Source organism: Egretta garzetta, unplaced genomic scaffold, assembly GCF_000687185.1.
Source record: "Egretta garzetta isolate BGI_Z169 unplaced genomic scaffold, ASM68718v1 scaffold259, whole genome shotgun sequence".
NCBI classification, from domain to species: domain Eukaryota; kingdom Metazoa; phylum Chordata; class Aves; order Pelecaniformes; family Ardeidae; genus Egretta; species Egretta garzetta.
Window position 1 is genome coordinate 2,034,093 of NW_009260770.1, and position 21,974 is coordinate 2,056,066.

Sequence of the window (21,974 nt, forward strand, 5' to 3'; positions counted from 1 at the left end):
CAGACATTAGCTGGAAAATGGAGAAATTCCTTGAGGAACAGCACAACGTATAAGACCTTTGAGTTGGAGCTATTGAGCCCTGAAACTTCTGGGTTTGCTTTGGACTGGTAATGCAGGCCCGTCAATGCTGTCCAGAGTTTCTTGTGTGTCATGTAACTCAGTTTCACAAATACTTAGCAAACTTACTGTATTGAATTTTTATTTTAATGCCCTAGCATTCCTATAAGGCTCCACAAATACTAACTCCAAAGAATATTTTTTGTGTAAAACATCTCCAAGAAGTACAACATACTTGGTTATTCACACAGAAAAGCTACATAGTTTCTAGAACAACACTGCAAATGTTAAGTGCAGCCTTCTGTAAGAATTTGATAATTATACCATAAAACTTGTGGGAACCAAGTATTCACAGTAACTTGAAATGTGAGCTTAACTGTGTTTATACAAGTTATTCTGGAGGGGGCTTTAGTGGAGGCAGAGTAGTAAGATACTTAGCCACTTGACGCCTGGAATATACGATGACTCACGAACAAAATAGACTCTGAATTCCAAGAATGCTTAACAAATTTTAGTATTTCCTTGAAAACAGAACTAGAATTGTCTTTGTAATATAATCATTCTGAACTCAAGTAAATTGTGTTACTGCAACAAATCTTTCTAGTACATGAGCAAAATACATATGTAGGAAGAGTAAAGTGCTTGTTTAATCTTCTCGCCAATTAAACAACCTCTGAATATTTGGTTGTTTTTGTTGGTGGTGTTTTTGTTTTGTTTTGTTAAAGAGCAGTTAGAAGTACAGGTGGGGGTTGGGGAGGGGGGCAATGTTTGTTTTTTAGGATTAGATGGAGGCATTTGGCAGTTTGATTTGTTTATATCTGTTCTAGGCAAACATTTGGTTTTGCTGTTGTGGCTAGTGTAGTCCAGTAAAGCTTTGGAGAGGAGGTGGTGTTTATTGGTATCTTTCCAAAAGTTTTGAAAATATTTCTAATGTGCTTTGTCTTGCTGGTGCTTATTGTGGCATTTCCTTACTTTTTGCCTGACCTAGTCTGAATTCCAGAACACAGAAATTTGAAGCTGCCTTTCCACCATGGTTCATTGTGTATCCTCCATCGTTTTGTTGATGTTAATTGTCAGATCTTCTGAAAGTTGACCACTGCTTTCTGCTGTAATTGCTCAGGTTCAGAACTGTCCTTGAGGAAAGACTGACTGTGAAGGCTTCCACAAACCTTTGCCTCTGTTAGAAAATAAGGGTAGAAGAAAAATACTGTGCTCATGTTAAAAATTCATAAATCATTTATGTGTTTAGCTACTGCATGTCTGTGATTTGAAGCAAAGTCCCCCAGTATATTGGAGAAGTGATAGGCGTTTATGAGAGCCGTTTGTTAAATCTGTAAAATAACCTTACTGGATGGTTTTGTTAAGTTTTTTGACAATATGACAGGGGAATTGTTAGGTATTGACAGCCAACTTCTGGAAGACTCCACCTTGCGTTGAATGCGTATTTTTATATTGTTCTTGATGGCTGCTTTTTAGCTTTCCCTGTCACAAGTATAAATACTGGTCTTCAAAGAAAGAAAACTTGTGTTTTCAGTAATTTCTGGTGTGACAGCCCGGGGAACCTGGAGAAAGATACAGCGATGCTTATAAGCAAAACCCCACACGAGGTTGGTACTGGGGAATTCAGTGAAGCTGTGGGAGGGCAAATGAGCATCAGTACTTGAGGGAAACCAGGGACTGACTGGGTGAGGAAATGGAGCGGTGGAAAGGAATTAAATGGCTGGAGGAGCCTTGATGAATGTATCTCAGACTGGGTTCCTAGAAATAATAATAAAGCAGCTGAAGAAAAGGTTTGCAAAGAAAATATTTGCTGGAGAAGAAAGGACTAGAAGAGATTTGATGTGACACTGGTGGTATGATACTTTAGAGTAAGGTCCATTAATAAACCCCAAGTGGAATCTTGAGTCCTCTGCAAATAGCAAATATTTGGAAAAACCCATTAGCAAAATGGATTCTCAACTTAATACCCAGCTTCCATGTGGCCATTGCTGTTAGATTAAGGTGACGCAAGGCTGCTTAGTGGCCCTCACTGTCTGATCCTGTGGATGAACCAGGAAGTGCCAGTGTAGTTCAAGAAGGTAAGATTTGCTTTGCTGCTAGTTTCCAATGTCCAAAATTTTAAATGTACTGAGAAGATACGTTATTTGTGGAGGCAAGCAGTCTAACGGCAGGTCATGTTCTGGGATCTTGTGGTATACAGATGTGTATGTAATTCCTATAGTGTTTTGGAGGGATTTCTGAAACGTGGCAAACATTTGCTTTTAAACTTGTAGAGCGTCCTCATATCACTTTGACAAACTGCAACAGGGATTAATTTTGGTCTTCATGACCACAGAAATAAGACTTAGGTGTTAGGAAAGGTATTGGTGTCTAACAGGAAAGGAGAACCCAGACTCACTTGAATGTCAGTGTTTTGCGGATTCAGTGGGCATAGCTATTACCACGTTGACTTTAGTTATTTAAAAAAACCCAGAATGTTTGTCAGGATTATTTGGGCCCATTATCCTCACTGTCATTTTTATGTACATTTTGAAAACCATTTTGCTAAGCATTAGAATAAACAAACAGAAGAGGTTGTGATAAAAGTTGATTTAAGTTTTTGAATTTCAGTGTGTAAAATATTGCCTTTTACAGCATGCCTTCTCATTTTTATATGATCAAATCAGTTGTTAATGCACTTAAGGCATGATCATTAAATATAGGACCACAAGGAGTTTGTATGTGTATTTTATGCCTTCATATGTTAAGACTATTTCAGTAGCCTTTAAAACTATGAAATTAAGGCTTTTATAAGGAGTGTGTGAAATTTGACAGACCAGCATTTTTGTGTCTTCACCTGTTCAACTTGACATGGAAGGCGTCAAATTCCTTTGAGCATTTTGATAGTGTTTTATTCATATTCATACCCTCAGGTAACTGAACAACCTTAAAACTATTTTAAGATTTTTGTATCCTTTTGTTTTGAGTGATTGGATAGCCACTGTAAAAAAGGTTATGGCAAGGCTTGTTTTGATGAAAATTAGTCTAATGGCATTTTATTATATTTCTGCTCAAGCCCTCATGTGGATGTCTGCTTGTAACCTGGAGCATGGCTTGTGGTTTGATCGTCCTTTGATTATGCTGTAGTGTTGCCAGCAGTCAGTGGAGAACTGCAGTATGGTGCTAACTTACGGAGTTCATCAGTTTTAGCGATGATGGTTGTTCACTGAAAGCTTATCCCAGTAGTTTGTGAAACTTCTGCTAGAATGGTTTGACTCCTCTTCTTGAAAAGTTGTTTGTTTAGAAGTTGTCCAATGATTATTCAAGGATTTTTAAGTTTGGGGTTTTTTTTTTGGTAGCTAGTCATAGGAAATGAATCTTAGAAGAATCTGTCGTGGTTACCATAGAATAAGCTGGTTTTCAGTTAGCATGCAGAAATGTGTTCCCGGTGTATACTAGACATAAATTTTTATATTACTGCTTGAGTCTTGAAGTCCAGCTTTTTTTCTTTAAAATAATATCTAGTTTCCTGATAACACTTGTTCTTTAAAACTGAGTTTCTGTCCATCAACAGTTGTGAATCTTGAGCAAACCAAGCCTTTTCTCATTATAGTCCTGTGTCACTTAACCTAAGGGATAGCTGCTGTGCATGGCTCAGTGGCAGGGGGAGTTCTTTCAGAAAGGGTGGTATGGATATTCACGCAAAGACAGTATTTCAGCTCTACAGCTTGACTGCCAAGCACCACTTGAAAGAACCATTCTGTTTAAGAGACAGTATGTGGGAGGTTTAAAATATTCAAATGGGATTTGGCTGTACGATTAGAAACTGCAAGTTCAGGAAAAACCAGCCAGTTCTGGTGCTCTGAAATGGGCCTCACGGAGAAAGATGAAGAGGCAGGGTTCATTTTAAAATTAGCTGAAGAGATGGAAAATTGTGGGATGGATAAAGCCTTTGTACAGTATGAGGGAAAACAAGCAATTCTGTGGGTTAGAGCTGGATGAGATGTACGACAGCACTGTTTAATCTTTCCTTTACAAATACCGTTTTCAGATTAGTGTATGAGCAGGATGACACTTAGCCATGTGATTTAAGAATCTTGAGGGGGAGAGTATCAGTTACCACTTCAAAGGATCATCTAGATTAACAAGAAACAACTTCAACTTTTGCTTTACCTAATATGTGCGTTTAGCTCATCTCTCCAGTTTTCCTTTTAATTCTGTTTGTAAATTGATGAGTTATTTTTCTAAGAGGAAATTGCTTAAGAGTGGTACCTTCTTTAAAATGCTGTAATTTCCAGATTTCTTACTAAAAAAAGTGTCTCCTTCATGATTTTTAAACAAATGGGTCATTTTGGTTGATTAGTGTGTTAACGCAATAGTTGAAAAACTAGGTACAGAAGACCAGTAAGAAGGTCTCAGTTGAAAACGCATACTTTCTTTTTTTTTTTTTTTTTTTTTTAATGCTTTGCTTCCGAAAAATAAGGAAGGGAAAATCCCAGTGTCTTTACACAATTTAGGCTTTGGTACATTTTTTTTTTTTTCTATTTGAAATCTTACTGTGTACTCATTTTCCCAATATGATGGATCAGACTGTTGTCCTTGTTGAGCTCTTAGCCAAAAGACAAAATATTCCTGGAAGATAACTGCATTTGAGAATGACTTGAGTCATCTTAATATCCACTGTTTTCTGTGAAAGTATTGGCAGTCTTGCAGTACCAGGCATTGAAGGCAAAAGACAAAATGGGAGAGTATTTTTGTTACTGTGGTAACCGTGAGCTGGATTATTTTACTTTCACAAAGGAGTTTCGTAAGTCATCCCTCACAAGAAGCTGAAACAGACTGAGCAGGAAATGATCAGTAGAATTTATTTTAATTTCATAGCTATATTTTACTGTTGTTGAAAAAAAAAAAAAAAAGCTGTGCTGGAATACATTGATATTTTAAATCTTGTGTTCCAGCTTTGTGGAGGTTTATCTAGGTTTCAATCCATGTGGATAATAAGATGAAATGAAGGGAGGATAAAAATAACTGAACCTTTCTAAAACTCCCGAGCTAAATCAGTGATCAAGTTGTCTCAAAGTCACTGTAGCAAGAAAAGAAGGGAGGCAAGGGCTAGCATTTAACAGCAGGTCTGAAAGTGAGTTCCGTAAAGATACAATCCAAATTTGTCATCAAAGCTTTTCTGATACATACATGCTTTCTTGCTCTCATTTCAATACCTGCAGTTAGTTGGTCACCTTAGGAGAGGAGCTACATGCTTCTGAAACAGCTGCATGGTTTTGGAATTATTCTTTCTTTCTTAGACAGAATGAATACATCCAGCAGAAGTCTTGCTGGACATCCAGCTGTAGGGGTGGTTCTATGCCTTTTCCATAAAGCCTCCTTAGCGGTGTGGTTGGTGTAAAGGAGAGATGCTAATACTTCTTGATATTAAAACTTGCTCTGAGCCAGAGTAGAGAGAGCTTACAATGCTGACGGGCATTTTTTTCAGTCCCGTTTTCAGTCCTGTTAATGCTAGCACTCTAATAACTGCTGTCAGCTGTTGAGCTGCATAATGGTAGAAAAAGAAGAATATTTGGGGGCAAGTAGTAAAGCAAACCAAATGTAATATTGGAAGTTTGAGAAGAAAAAAAATATGTACAGTAGTAATTGCAAAGGGGGAAACTACCAACCTGGATGTAAAACTGCTTCAGGGCTGCACTGTTGGTTATCATACAACTTGAAGGAGGTTATTGGATTGCTTGTCTAAACGGGAGGTTTGAAATAGAAAATAGCTATTGATTTAGACTGGGGAAATGTGTACTAACTAAACAAAAGTAGAATACTTTCTAGTTGTATTGTTTATTTGTTTTCACTTATAGAGTGGTGAGTCCAGGATGATCTCTCATTTTCATTATACTACATGGCCAGACTTTGGAGTTCCTGAATCCCCAGCTTCATTCCTGAACTTCCTGTTTAAAGTCAGAGAGTCGGGGTCACTAAGTCCTGAGCACGGACCTGCAGTAGTTCACTGCAGCGCGGGGATAGGACGTTCCGGCACGTTTTCATTAGTAGACACTTGTCTTGTTCTGGTAAGTGTTCGGTGATTTTTCTCTGTCACCCCTTTCCTTCTCCTCACACTCTGCTTGTCTTCCCAATGTGGGCTTTTGGTCAGAAGGCTTTAAAAGCATTTAAGTTAATGACATGGCAGTGAAAACTTTTAATTAAGACATGATACTTCTTTTGTTTCCTTCACATATTTTGACAGTTTAAAACCACAACTTTTGCAAAATATTTACAAATCCATCTTGAAGTACTTTACACGTTTTTCAAAGCTTCCTGGAAAGTAAATAGTAAGCATTCTTTTCCTTTTATATAAGATGTGCTTAGAAAATATTTATTTATTTGTTTGTTTATTTATTTATTTATTTCAATATGAGCTTAAAGTTAGGCTTGTGAATATATATTGAGACAACTGAATATACAAGTCTTTTTTTTTTTTTTTTTTTTTTTTTTTCTAAACATAGACTGTCTTGCAGGTCTGACAGTCCCCTTTCCTTACGGTTGCAGAGAATTGGTATCTGAACTAGGGTGAGAACCTGGGCACGCCCCAGGATCTCCTGCAGTGTGTAATGGAGGATGGTGCAGAATTTCCCTAGGTGTGCAGCCCTCTGGGAGGTGGGGCTTGGTAGCCAGTTGCAGTACCACATAAATGAGTAGGTTTTTTGCTTACTCTGTGAACTGCATCATCTATAACTGCTCATGACTTGAGTGAAAAAATACTATAATCTCTTTAAATTCTTGTTGTATTTTGAAGCACAGACGCAGACTTTTTGTCTTTGGCTGTTCTTGGTAATAGTGAGAAGTACATCACAGGGTTAGGTGAAGTAGGATTTCATTTAAATTACAAGACACTTATCTTCTGGTTTGGTTGGGTCTTCTCAATTTATTTTTTTTTTTTTTCCAGTTTTTCTTCTTTTCTGCATTTTGAAAAACAGAGGTATATATTTTGATGCAAGTATACTTTAACATTAGACAAATTAAAATGAACATTGCAAGAAGTGCAGATATATGGTTAAAAACACCCTGTGAATGTAGTGTAGGGACAAGCATGTGCATTGCTTGGATTAGGGATCCTGCTTTAAATAAGGGAATTCTGCTTTAAAGAAGGAAGCTTCTGCCGCATGTGGTCATTCCAAATTGCTGTTCTATTCAGGAGTAGTAGAAAATACTGCTTTCTGGTTTTGATTCTTATAGTCCTGTTTCAGAGTACAAATACATGCCTGAATAAAATCAAGTGTATGTAGGTTTCTTAATTTTGAAACTTGATATTAGGGTACTGATTTATTTGGTTAATACATGATCATTGATTTGTTCATAGTAAGCTTTCATTAGATGGTTAACTTTTTCCCTGTAAAAACAATTTAGAAATCATTTGACATGTTAATTTTGTATATAATTAATGGAAACATAATATGAATAAATTAATTTTTAGATTGAATTTTATGACTAATCTTTACTTGTAATTATTTTTTGTATGTTGTGTCTCTCACTAGTAATGATGCTGTCCATGTAACTTTCTTTACAGATGGAGAAAAAAGACCCATTTTCTGTAGATATTAAGAAAGTGTTACTGGACATGAGAAAATACCGAATGGGACTTATTCAGACTCCCGATCAACTAAGATTTTCATATATGGCTGTAATAGAAGGAGCAAAATTTATAATGGGGGATTCAACTATACAGGTAAATGTTTAGCTCCATGTATTTAAACATAAGCAGTAGACTGCTAGCAGTAGTTAAGAATGAGCTCCAAACTATTTTAAAACATGTGAGTTTGCGGGATTTAAATAATTTGCCTTTTTCAGTGGATGCCTAGAAGGTATTGGCTCTTAGATAAAATATAAAAATAACTTGTCTGTACTAAAAAACATTTAAAAAAAAAAAAGGGTAAATCATTATTTTCAACACTGAAAAGCAAATGTAATTCCCAGTATCACTTTGAAAAGATAGTAAGGATCTTTTAAGGATTTCTTGATCTTTGCTATTTATTTTCCTAACAGTAAAGTTGCCTGCTACTACAGATCAGGTTTATTTGTGAAATTGCCTTCCCCCCCCCCATATGCTTTAAAATTTGTGTTATGGTTAGTAGAATCTAGCCAAACATAATACTTTATCAGTGTGGCTTGCAGGTGTAACAGTAGGTACAGGTATTTTAAATGGCTGGGGCTAGGTGGGAGAGAAACCGGGCGGAGAGGCTGTGAAACGTTTAATTCTGCTTTGGTACACTAGGGCTTTTTTATTTTGTTGATCTCTTAAAATAATGAAGGAAGCAGATAAACTAAAACACATTTCTTCTTTTCTGTGGTTCTGGTAGTTGTCAAATTCTTCTTTTTGACAAATGTTTCTTGACTTGCTATTTAAATGAAGAAATAATGTTGCACAACTTCTAATTAACACCTAGGCAGTGTGCTGCTAGTCTGACACCTGCGCCATATGCCTGGAAGACTGTGATTCATCCTAACACTAACAGCAATTCAGCCTCTTTATTTTCTGAAAGCTGTTTCTGGTGGTATGAGGATATTCTTCTTTCTAATAATTCTTCTGCTTTGCTTTTTAAAAAGCCATGCTCTAAGCTGTTGAGTGGCTCTGGTTCCTACAGTTACGCATCTAGATCACATGATTTCTTGTTTCTGGATACAAGGGATCATTGTCAACTCAGAATACTGCTTGCCAGTTAAGTGTGTTATTTCTTTATATGAAGAGAATGCTTAAGAAGGCACACTTCTAATTTGTTCTTTTTTTCTTTTTCTTATCATTGTTCAGATATCTTTCCTAAACCAATGTTTTCTGCAGTGCAGGCAGTTGCCCTGGTGCTTTTCTCTTTAGGCCTCAGGGTCATGTGCAGAAAATCTATTTGCAGTGCTTAATAGGTGTATTTCTCCTTTCAAGGTCAGATAGATAATTTTTTTTTTTTTTGTACTGTTCAGAGCGTGAGGGGTGTTCGCTTCTCTCTGCTCATGATGGGGAAGGCATGAAGTCATTGAATGCTTCTCAATATAACTTTACCCAAATGTTCACCTCTGGCATCTCCATGGGTTTCAGAAGTCAGTAAACCGTGCAGGCAAACACAACATACACTTCAACCTTGACTTGCTTACAGCTACTGGCAGCAACTGCAGCACTTGTATCAGGGGCTGAGGAGTCTCTTCCCCTCCCTTAGCACCTCTGGGATTTCCACCTGTGGCTGAAAGGAAGGATCACAGGCTCACCTGGGTTGCCCCGAAGCCCTGCAGAGGCATGTGGTTGGCGTGCCGCTGTGTGGTGCTGCAGCTGAAATGATGACTTGCTTCCTAGTTATACTGCAGCACTGTGCTGTATAAAATGGGTGAGGTGGAACCAGATGGAAGTTTTCATTTCTATAAAATTCCTTTGTAATAAAGATAAGTTAATATTGCTTCAATAACACAATAGAATAACTTACTGTCACTCTTCTGAAAAAATCTCTTGAAATGAATGGTCTCCGGAAAACAAATCTGTGGCTTTGAAAGGACAAAGAAGGTTGAATTCCTTCAATCCAGAGATTTGTTTTGCAGACAGAGAACAAGAATATTGTAATTTTGTACTGAAACTTCTGAATCAAAAAACTGTGTCTGACATTCACCTGATTCTGTCAGCTGAACATCTCAGCATACCTTTCATTGTCCCCACTCATTCCAAGTGGCAATACAGGCCCCTAAGTCTTAGGCTCCCCTACAACAGGACAACAGGCATTTTGGTTATAATTTTAAGGACAACTGTATTTCTTAAATCAAACTTCATCACGTCTTTGTTTCTTCCAGACATAATTTCACAAGACTAGTGTAGTACTTCAGTTCCTGAGATGTATTTTTGTTGTTCTTTTTTGTAAAACTGCAGGTAGTATCATAAAATGGCAAAAGTAATTTAGCAACACAATCCTCATTGTCCGTCTGCTCCGAGTTCTACATTATTTTACCAGTTGTGCCATTCACGTAGTCTTGTCATCGATTTTTAAACTTAAAATTACCAGCCACTTCAGCTATACTTGTTACATGTTCAGAATAGAATTCTTGGTGGGAAATGTGTTCTGTTTGACAGGAGTAGTAGAATTGTCTCTGATTGCACTTCTTCCGATGTGGCTTATCACTCCAGATGTAATCAGTACTTATCTTAGCCAGCAAGTCTCTTATGCACACAGCCCTGTCTTCCAAAAGGCCTTTTTCTGTGACAAGAAGAGGGAGCTGCTAAGTGGATTTCCATTTGTTAGTGGCTGTTTCTGTTTCTCTTCTTAGTGTTTTTGTGTTTAAGAGAAAACAAAGATAACCTCTGAGAGTGAAGTGTCCTGTGCATGAAGGCTCCCTTTGTGAATTTCAGATCTACACTGGCAGCTCCTCTGCAGTGGAGTCGGTTAATTGTTGAAGCTTGTTCTGCCAGCAGTTCATTTATAAGTAGCTGGGGTTTTTTTGACATCACTCTCAGAGCTTGATACTTAGTTTAGACCAGCAGTCTTGAATTCATTCAACAAACGAGGATCTTAACACTCGTTTTGTGAAGGGTCAATTTTCAGTTCATCTTTCTTATCATAGACTTTGAAAGTAACTGATTTTTTTCTTTTTTTCTCCAAGGTATTCTGTATCTTTATAGGCTGTGTGATTTGTGTGAGGAAAAAACTGATTGTTTTTTAGAGAAAAATCAAAAGAAATATCAAAAGGGATCATTGTTGGAGAAGATGCGTCTTCATGTAACCTTATTTCTTCACCTGGCAGCTCTTTTTTTCTTGATCTAGCAGTTCCTTTAATCTACTTCTGTGGCTTTTCTGTGGGAAGACATCTTGGGCAAAGAGGGCTTTCAGCATTAGGGGAATGTTTGAAATATGTTCTCCTTGTTTGCAGAAACGGTGGAAGGAGCTCTCTAAGGAGGACCAAGCGCCAAGTTCTGAGCAGTCTCCTCCGCACCCAACCAAAATAACCACAGAGAAGTACAATGGCAACAGCATAGGTCTGGAGAACAAAGATCAAATGGAGAAAATAAATACTGATCTGTCCGCTAAAGTTCAAGATATCACAGATGGGAACATTGAAAGGTAGGCAAAATGAAAAAACTGTTTAGAAGGCAGATGCACTCTCTTGAGAGGCTGAATTATTGTGTGCTTCAAGATCTTTCTTTGGTAGAGGTAAAGGACAGCTGGTATTTGACTATCTGACTTAATTTTATCTTTTTGTAAATACAACTTCAGTTATTCCTTGTAATACACCCTTATTGCTTAAAGGTCAAGAGAGGAAAAAAAAAAAAAAGTCTCTAATTGAAGCAGTTAAACCTCATGCTTGAAAGCCTTTTCCTACAGATTGTCTGTGAACTCTGTTGTGCAGCATGATTTGGGTCTTAAAAGTGCCCAAAATAATTGGATACTGATTTTTAAATACAATGCTAACTTCTGTTTGGAAAAATATGTGATCCTTCAGAAGCTCAAAGTTTTTTATCACCTACCACTTTCTATATGATGATCACAACCGTATCGCTGAAGCCATGAGTTACCCTCCCTTCATGGGAAATCTACCGCTGTGCGTAGACTTCTGTGGTTTAGCTGTGGCATGTGAATTTGTCCTCCTCTTTCAAGTTTCTCTGCCTGGTGAATAGTAATGCCTCAGCTGTGACCTGCTCTGCTGGGAATTCCCAGCTCAATCGCTGTGCCCTGAGGCACAGAATTGGGCTGGCTGGTGCAGTGCACAGGGGGAGGCAGCGTCTGTCCCAACGGGAACAGGCCGGGACAAGGCGCAGCAGTTCGATGTAGGCAGGCTGGGATTCTGAAGTAATGGCTGGCTTACTTAATGCCCCGATGGGTTTATCCTTCCGTATCTTTGTGAGCGTTTTGAGAGAGAATGACAGCGCTTCTGTGGACGTTTGAAGGAGCCCCTCACAAGCAGGAGGGGGGCATGGGTGTGAGCGTGGTGTTTGTCTGCTAGGACTTGGACAATGAAAATGTTTTCTTGAGTCAGAGTTACTGCTTTTTTAGAGATTGTGAGGATGCATTCGGAGACGAGAATCACAAGGTGGCCCTGATAGTGTAACAACACACAACCAATTTTTAGCCTGTGTCCTTGATCGAGATTGGTTTGTAGCCTAAGATGTGTACTATTAAACTGCATGCAGAGATGAGCAGGTTGGGAGCACTGTATCAGTGAGGCTAGCGTGAACCGTGCAGTGGAGGCACATGCTTAAATGCTGTGAAGGTTTGCACGTAGTACCTGACCGTGCATGTAAAAGCAGCCTCCATGCGAAAAATCTCAGCCACCGAACAGAATACTGACAGGGGAGAAAGGCTAAGCTCAGGTAATTGAGCTAATTCTGGTCCCTGTTGAACACGTAAGTCAAGCACCACTTGCATCTTTACATGTCTCATTTACTTACTTCACAGTGTTTCACTGACCTGAAACTGTCCACATCAAGGTTGTTAAAATGGAATAAAGATTGCTTGGTTTAGATTTTATGTACTGCTGCCATATGCTACTGGTGGGTTGGTTAACTGCTGGGAGTGTGTTGGATTTAATATTTTGTTGTTGTTTTAATATTTTAATAGCCTTTTTTTCCCCTGTTCTACAATTTAAGATTTACCTTTTTTCTTTTTTTTTCCTTCAAGTACTGTCCGAAAACGGCTGCGAGAGGATAGAAAAGCTAACACAGCACAGAAGCTGCAGCAGATGAAGCAGAAGCTAAATGAGACTGAAAGAAAAAGAAAAAGGTGGTTATATTGGAAACCTATTCTCACTAAGATTGGGTTTGGTACACTGTTTTTAGTTGGCGCTTATTCTTGCTATGTATTCTCAAGAACATTCCTCGTAAGTAAACAGTAAACCTGTCTGCTCCAGCAGCTAATTTTGCTGCAAGTTAATGACTAGGAGTGTGATGTTAAGCAGTAAACTCCTTACACCTGGAATGGGTACAGACTGTTACATACAATAGAGAAGTGACGTAAACTTGATCCCATGTCAACATCTCAGGACTTTCCACTGCAGGTACTTAAAAAATGAACTGGTGCCCCCCAACAGAGTTGATGGCTTTTTGTTTATATGAGCAGGTGCAAACACGCTGCAACTGTTTATACACTTTTTAAAATGGTGTTCTACCGGATCTTAAGCAAACCCTGAACTACAGAGGTTTAGCTACCGAAGGCTGTCTGCATTTAAATTTACATGCCTGACATAAGCAATAAACAGTGTTGTGTCATTTACATTATTAATGCAAAGAAGTTATCCTTAAATGTGTGTAACGTGTAATGTACTAGTGACATGAATATAAACATTTTATATTCTTATGACCTAGGATAAATATATTTTATAATTGCATATTTAATCTTTTTGTAGTTTACTGTACTTTTAAAAGCTCAGTTTGTACAAATTTCTGACCAAAAAGAACTTGATTTTGAAACTAAATGTAATTATAATTTGTGCATGAAAATAATAGTGCAACCATTCCCCATATTTTGACTCTCAAATTTATGATATGAGCAGCTAGGGGTCTGATGAAGCACTTAGCAATTTCTACTCTGTTAATTTGCATTCCTTATTTATTTTTTTTTTTTGTAGTTTTCATTATTTAAGTAAGGCTTGGAAATTCGGTTTTTTTTTTTAAGGCTTTTGAGAACTTAGCCCCCACTAAAAAGCATACTGTTGATTCATGTATTCAGACTTCAACTACTGTTTAGAGGCCAACATTGTTAAAGTTCTGACATTCCATTAAATGTGAAGCATAATGTTTTGCGTGTCTATAGATTTTAATTGCTAGAAAGAATGAAATCCATTCATCAGTAATAGGTGTAGAAAGCACATCAAAGGAAACTGTAGTTGGGCTTCCAAGGTTGGTTGTAGTAGACAAGAAACGTTGCTAGCGTTCTCCCGTACCCACTATGTTCAGCTGTATGAGCCACTTGCAAAACTTCACAAAGTCTAGAATTGCTTTTCAGATTCTCCAGCGCTGCTTTAGAGATCGTGACTTCAAACTCTGAATCACTGACATTTTGGGAATACCTATGCTACAGTTGCTTTAAAATTATGGAGCACTCCTTTCCATTAGTGGGGCAGTATCACTTTCTAAGTAATAATTCTACACAAATCGCTTTCTGGCCTTTAAATTCTCTTTGCATACAGAGATCATCTGTGGCTGCATGTAGCTTGCTGTCATTTCAGTTGAGACCTAATAATTTGTGATATTGGACTGCACTTTGAACCTGAATTTTATTTATTCAAGCATTGCCTTGTTGGGTGACTTCAGAGAAGTCGTGTTTTCTCCCTCCGTTTTCCTAGCTTGGTGGTTTTCTGTTGGGTATGGAGTTGCGCGGGGGGGAGGAGGGAGATCCCCCCCCCCCCCCCCCCCCCTCCTTTTGTAAAGCACTCCTTGGATTTACTGCTGAAAAATACTAAAAGAGCTAGATAATTACTTCACTCCTTATCCAAAGGAATTATCTTTAAAGGTTTCCAGTACATTCGAGCTTAGCAGTAACATTCCAGGCATGGGGCCCAAATAGCCTGACTCTCGCTCCGCAGAGCTAAGTTGAGTTTACTCTTTGAAATTCTCATTTCACAACAGCTAATGCTATTTTGGACTACGCTGTTTATATAGTAAGCAAATGCCTCAGGGTCCAGATTAGGAAAACAAATGTCATTTTGTAGGACGTACAGTTCTGAATTTGGGAAATTGTGTGTCAGTAAAGCGAGATAATTTGTCCTGTGGCGTTACTGACCAACTATGCAGCTCTAATAGCAAAATGACTTGGTGATGGCTGTGACACAGTATGGGCAGGCAGTGCACATATTTAAAGACATTTCGTAATGGTTACAACTGCAGTAACTCTTTTAGCCAACAAGAGGCTTGGCAAAAGGTTCTTTTTGTCTTTAAATTGGGAAGACAGGTTTTTCCGTAACTGCTATAACTGATGTAAATATATGTGCCTTATAAAATACTCTATATAATTACAAAATGGAAACCCACATGGAATGTAATTAAATGCTTTTGTAACAGAAATATTGCAGATGTTACTCTAAATACTAAGGAAAAAGTGCAGGTGAAGCCTTCACTGAGCTGATAGTGTCACTCATCACCTGCCTCTTTGCATGAGGAGGATTTCCTGGGCCACCAGTATCCTACAGACACTGAGCTCTACCTGTGTTTTGACAAATTGTCACTTGAATTTTTCCCTGGTTCCATCTTCTCAATGCTGGCTTTTTTGTTCTCTGGCCCCTGAGCAGCCATCCCTCTTTTCTGGGTGGGGCAGGGCGGGAGGGGGCCGTCTTATGTCATCTCGCACTCTCTTATCGTCTTGATGCAATAAGGCAGGACTTGCACATTCAACTGTAAAAAAAATGCAATCTGTAAAAATTTGGCTTGGTTACATGATTGTAAGTACCTTGAGAGTCTTAACTGTGAATAATTTAAGGACCACGAACCAATACAAGTCTCAGACAAAGCTGTTTTCTATGGCAACTTGTCCATGACGGTTGGTAGAAGGGAAATTAGATGTTAGATCCCTTAGTACATTCCAGGAGATTATTTGGGTAAAACTCTTCTTCCTGGTCCGTCACTAATCCCTAAAAACCAAAATCTGGGGGAGGCCTGTTTCTTTCTGGCAAAGTGAGTCCTTGTGATACTTTTTTTATTCTGTAGGATTTCAACTTGCAGCAGTTCTGCACAACTTGGATGTTAAATAAGAATCAATACGGGCCAAAACAAAGAACTGTCCATTCCAGTGACCTCTAGTGTAGGAAATGTTTAAAGAAAAGAGTAGAAAGGAAGGGCGTGCATTCTGACCCCTCTCCTGCCTCCTCCCTGCCCCAGTTTCCAGGAAGCTGCTGGCTGGTCCTGTTCTGCTTCTAAAATGCTGTTGCACTTGATTTGCAGTGTTACCGTGTTGGGTTTTCCCCTCTGTTCTGGAAATATATCGGTCAAAAAGTTTGATGCGTAGTGGTTGTCTCTGAACTTGATTAAGCAATGTTTGGCTCTCAGATGAGCACTTCTGTACAAATCTTGTGTGGTTTTCTTTAAAAAAAAAAAATCGCTAACAAACATGTGGACCTCCATTGCAAGGGGTTGGCAAATTTGGAATTGGTCCTTTAGGTTTTCCATTTATGTTCTTGGCGCAGGGCCAGTCTGCTTAGAGTGATAGCACATCTGTATTTTTCTTGAAATGCATTAAGTAAAATAATTCAGCATGAAATGGCGATTTGAAAAAACCCAGCAGACTTATTTTACAGAACTAAGATGTTGCAAGTGAAACTTAGCTTGTTCTCTTAAACCTTGAGTAAAATGGTTTACTGACATTGGTTTATATCCCACTGGAAAGGGAAGAGGTGTAAATGTGTATGGGTGATTGGATTGTGCGGGCGATTAAAAAGCCTGGCTAGCTTTAAGTCTGATTGAATGTTAACCAGATAATTTAGTTTGCTGTTTGGCATTATAGTTAAACCTCAGACACTTGAGGACTGCACAAGAAACTAAATTAATGCTGACAAAGAGGAGGTCTTCTGCAAGGCCAAGTGGCTTGAGTCAGAGGACGGAATTTGCAAAGCTGGCGTAACACACAGTAGTCTTCCTGGGCTTTTTGGTTTTCCCCCAGAGTTTTAGGTTAGTCTTCCATTATCATGTACGAAAAATAAATGTGTTCAAAATTGCACCTCTGTCTGAGTCTTTATTTAAGTTGGAAGGATAAATACTTGGAAGAATTTTTTTGAGCGTGTCTTAACTGATCAAAGAAAGCTTTGCGAATCAGGGTAGTGCCTGCAGAACTTGGAAGTGTTTCACTTTGTAGTAGCTTGGATATTTGGTGCCACAAACCCCAGGGTCCTTTTTCTGTGTTCCTCACAGTAGAGCCCTGCCTTCCCTAGGAACAAAGCATCCGGTACTGGGAGGTCTTCTTCACAAGAAACCTTTCCCCAGAAATGCTTATTTCCAGGCCCCTGTGCCAGGACTGGCCTACGGAGCTGTGAGAGGCGGTGTTAGTGCTCTGAGGGGCAGCCTCCCCTGGCCCCGCTAAGGCCCGAGAAGACTTCTGCAGGGCTTGGGCTTGAATGCGCGTGTAGGTGCTTTGCTGGGCTGAGGCCCGCACGTGAAGCTCTCCGGCAAGGATGCGCCTTCCACTGTCCTGTAGAAATCCCTGCTGAAAAATCAACGCCTTCCCAAGAGCCCTGGCGACAGGCAGACAGTAGGCGGTAGTTGCTACGGGGGGTGTGTGAGAAGCTGTTTGGTGTTTATAGCGAGTTGCAAGCCCCCTGTCTGTTCGTATTTCTTTTTTTCTTTTTTTTTTTTTTTTCCCCCATACTGTCTACTGAATCGGTGACTTTTCTTCTGCATTGTGTGTCGCAGGCCGAGACTGACTGACACCTAAAGCCTTCGAGACTTGTGAATATTCTGCAGCTATAAACTGCAAACTATTGACATGCAAAGCAAGACATGAACCCCTCTTCGGGAACAAAAAGTGAGGTCTGTTAAGTACCAAGACGACCTCAGTTATCTGTTTACAGCGTAAACTGCATCGAGGGGATGAAGACCACCAGCAGCATGATACTTTGCAGAACAAAACAATTTACCGTCTTGTGTTTTTTTTATAATGCCTGTATTAATGTAGAAAGATGTAAAAGAAATAAATTAGGAAATATTTTGTTTTGTACTGCCATTCTTACTGTATTTTTATACTTCTTGGCAGCATTAAATATTTTTTTAAATTGACAATGTGCTGTTGTGTGCGCGTTATGTTAGGGAGAAACGGTTAAGAGCCTGTTTTGTGGAAAAAGGAATGTTTCGCCCAACGGGTTCCTGATACCCTGTCTTCACTGGAGAATGACAAAATCATTAGAATGTGCTTTACGCAAATATTTTCACTAACGCTAAGTATTGTAGTTTGAGCTAGGAGGAACTCTTCCACATTTCTTTTGTAATGCACCACTAAGAATATTATTTTCTTAATCAGACGGGTCAGTTCTGCAATCCTGATGTTTGCTATAAAATGTGCACAAAATGTTGGGAGTCACTTCGGGAAGGGAAAGCATTTTGGTTTTGATGCTTAAGGGGAGGAAACAATGGGAAACCTGCCCACCCTCCTATATCATTAATGGGTGCTGTGGGCCAGGTGCAAAGCGCACAAAGTGAATGCTGTCTTTCATTAAATGGGTTTTGGATTGTGTCATCACAGTGTCTTGTATGAATAATGTTTTACTTCACACATCCCCTCTCCTGCAGCCTTCTCCCTGATGCCGTCTGAACCGATGGATGGGAAAGGGGTAAACTGAAAAAAGCTGCTTCAAGGGGTTCTTCTAAGGGACTCGGCTGATCCAAATTCTGCACTCGCTGACATTCTCTGACAGTTTCAGATAAGCCTTAATTCACCCAAAAAACTCTATTACAATATGGCTGTCTAAACAAGTGTGTGGTGGGGTTTTACACGCAATGTATACTTTGCATGGTTTTCTAACAGGTTTTTGTACAAATCGTGCAGTTGCTGAAGGTAAAGCACATGGAAGAGGGCGGAAATCTAGGCCAGCTGAGGCTGGTTTTGCTGAAAAAAGCAGCAACCTGAACTTTGTTTTGAGGCTCATTTATGAGAAGCAAGTGTGGCCAAAGGTGTGTTTAACTTGAATGTGAAGCTGAACCGGGGGCGCACCTGATGCCATTACTTGAGCTAAACATGTGCTTGACATGGCTTTGAAATAGCTTAAATCACCAGAGTCTCGTTCATCTAAATATTTTCATTCCTTTAGAGGGTTAGTATTGTTCCCAGCCCCCATTGGAGGAGCAAACCACATCACAATTTGATTCAGCTTTCATTTTCAAGTTGGGGCAGCTGTGAGACCGGGACTGTTTATCACAAGAGATCAAGGTCTGGCCAAAACTACTGCAATAAACCCTGTTGTTGTTGGACCCGGGAGCAGAGCCTATTCCTAACCACTTGACACACCTTCAGCTGTGATTTATGTTTTCATTATTTTTGTCCTCTGTGAAGGGTAAGCAAGCATAAGGTGTGCCATACTGGAAACGTGCACAGGCTTTGTTATTTTACCTGCTGCTGTCACAGATAGCTGTCAAACATGCAGCTCATTTGTTTAATCTTGTGGGGCTGTGGAGGACTGGATGGACTTCAGCTCTCATTGCACAGCGGACTCTTCCAACTGAAATGCTGATTTCCTTGCTCTTGAAGTTTTTTTAAATTACTTCCCTCCACTAAGCTGCTGGACCGGATGTGATGTCAGGCTAACTTGGTGAGTAGGTGAAGGGGGTAAAGATAGAGCAGTTCCAACAGCAGCTTTGTCAGGTTTTTTTGAGGGCCACCTTGAAGTCTTGGCTTACTGGCCCAGGAACTTCTCACACGAACACATGTTCTGTTATTTCTGTCTTTTTTTATCAATGTTGTGACTCACCAGCTTGTTAGTCTGGATACCTGTGGAAATTCCCAAGAATGTATTTTGGTTAATTCTCACTTTCCACCTGTAGAATGGCACCATCTCACATCCATGACCTGCCATCACCTTCTGGTAGTTTCTCCACTGTTGTCCCCCTTGGTTACTTCATTTGAACTCACAGCTGTTCAAACACCTTCCAATTTCCCCAGCTGGGAATAGAACAGGCTTCTCTCCCCCCGACTCACCCAACCATACCTCACACACAATCCAATCCTTTTCCTGCCCTTTTCTGTTAGCAACGCAAGCTGCTCTGGTATTGGACTTGAAGAGGAACCCAACAGGAATTGCCACCACTACTTCCCATTTTCTTGTACTTCCCATCCTGCTCCACGTTAAGTTTCTGATGAAAAAAATAAGCTCTGTGGGTTTCCTTTTCTTGCTTGCAGCGCTTGAAGAATAGCTTCAGCATATTTTTACGTCTGTGAAACGTGTTTCTGCCCCACAACTTGTGCTACTGCTCAGTTTTTATACCCCAAGAACCTCTTACAACCCAAGACTGAGAGCAGACCTCTGCACTGCAGTGATCGGCTGCGTGCTGCTCCTTCCTGACTTGGAGCAGGAGCCATAGAATCATTTTTACAACTGCGAATCTCGGATAAAGGTAAATCTTGTTGGTTAAAACCACCAGTCCAGCAAACAAAGGTAGCACAGCCATACGTGCAAACTCCCAGCTGGAGGAGGCAGGAGCTTAACAAACCTTTGTTCCGAGGATCTGCGCTCTGGAGGGAGAGGCTACAGTGCGACTGTGTGACCCAGAAACCAGACAAACGCGGGAGATGATTGGAAGGCTGATGCAATCTTGAGGATGGAGTTTGTCATAACTTTAGTGAGCGAGGAAAATTTTAGAAGAGCTCCAAGTGATAAAATAAAAAGAACTTTAAGCCTTTTAACTGCTTGCAAACATTAGATTTCATGCCTCATACTTCTTGTTGATAGCCAAAGAGAGATGCCAGTAGTGGAAAACCACTCCTGATGGGTATAAAGGTCAGTCAGTCCGATGAATAAGACCAACAAATCTTCATATAATTTTGCATTTTCCGTTGCCTGCCTTTCTCACAAATTTATTGCATGAGTTAGATGAAAAGGTGAAGAAGCCATAAAAGAATATCGTAATGGGAAGGGGGCAGGAAAGGCACCCTAGCTACTGCTAGTTGACTACGTTAGGTTAAAATACACAAAAGTACTACTTTCTGTTTTCTTAACTTCTAGGTTAAAATACATGAAAGCAGTAACTTCCTGTTTTCTTAGGGATCTTGCCTTTATGTTACAAATAGGAGCTTATCTGCTGCCTTCACGCACGATGTATTCGCTCAGTGTACAAACGGGTTTTCTTCAGGTGCGTAACTCCCCAAGGAACAGCAGGTGGGAGGGCAGCAGCTTCTCCAAACCCAACATTTTGGTCCCAGATCCTGTTGCCCTCTGCAGCAGGTTGTTAGTGCAGCGACTGGCCACCTGCCTCCGAGCGCCTGAATCATAAGGGATTCCTGGCACGGCTGGATTTAGAAACGCTCACAGCCTGCTGAAGAACTTTGGTTGGCTTGCACTCTTAATTGCACTGTTTTCTTTGCAAACAGTTGAAAGAACTGAATTTTTAAGATGTTTTAAAAAAAGTCTTGACCTTTGTTTTAAAAAAAATAAAAAAGCAAGCGGCTAAACTACACGTTCCATCACTAGCCTGCAGATACAAACATCATAGGAGAATGCAACACAAGTACTGGCTTACGCAAAATGACAACAATAAAAATGACCACATCTAAGCTATTTGAGAGAATATTTTCATGAGCAATTGCACCTTTATCTGTAATCAGTTAAAGAAGGAATGAGAAAACAACTCCTGCGCCTCAGAAGAATCCTGAAAACTGCTTTGCTGTGCTCTGGTGGTCGAACGCTCCCTTGCTTAGTTCAGCAGCCTTGGTTTTCCTCCTCTAGCTTTTTATCGCTGCTTCTCCTTTTTCCAAGCCATACTAATTTTGACTGAAATTTAATCTCTGATGGCAACTGCTTTGCTTTTAATTAATAAGAGTTTCGCAGGTAAATACCTTCTGAACTGCAGCTTCCCCAATGGAATGTGCATGCATCAGGCTGCACCCTGATTAATACAGCCAATTAATACAAACGTTTCCCACCTGATTAACCGTCTGTGGACACCCAAAGCAACACTGATGGTTGCCCAAATAAGGTTTTTACCCTTCAGATTTTTTTAATGTATCATTTAAAGACCGCAGAAGTTGACTTCAGTACTTCAAGTTTTTTTTAGTACCTCATGTATCCTACATCTGCACAGTATATTCTGATCTCCAACACAAGTTGCCTGCCTGTGTCAAGCGGCTGCAGCAAACCCTACCTGGGCTTACTGTTTGTGTCACAAGTTATTTAAACACCAAGGCTTTATAAAAATGAACTCCTTACGATGGAACACACGTACTCCACAGCTCATTTGTGGTGCTGAGCATCATCTAGCACAGCAGGTTGCAGATGGCAGAGATATTTAGGAA

General features: G+C 39.7%; 1 protein-coding gene across 2 annotated transcripts in view; it reads left to right on the forward strand.

Moving 5' to 3' along the window:
* The window catches only part of PTPN2 (protein tyrosine phosphatase non-receptor type 2), a 31,561-nt gene extending 13,896 nt beyond the window's left edge, over positions 1–17,665 (forward strand). Inside the window, exons 6-10 of one of the 2 annotated variants that reach the window (XM_035901628.1) lie at positions 5,898–6,107; positions 7,604–7,762; positions 10,930–11,120; positions 12,675–12,776; positions 17,390–17,665. In XM_035901628.1, coding sequence (XP_035757521.1) covers positions 5,898–6,107; positions 7,604–7,762; positions 10,930–11,120; positions 12,675–12,776; positions 17,390–17,411 — 684 coding nt within the window. In that variant the 3' untranslated portion in view covers positions 17,412–17,665. Of the gene's footprint in view, positions 1–5,897; positions 6,108–7,603; positions 7,763–10,929; positions 11,121–12,674; positions 17,346–17,389 lie in introns of those variants that run through there. The other variant, XM_035901627.1, reaches the window with a different exon arrangement.
* The last annotated feature ends 4,309 nt before the right edge of the window (positions 17,666–21,974 follow it).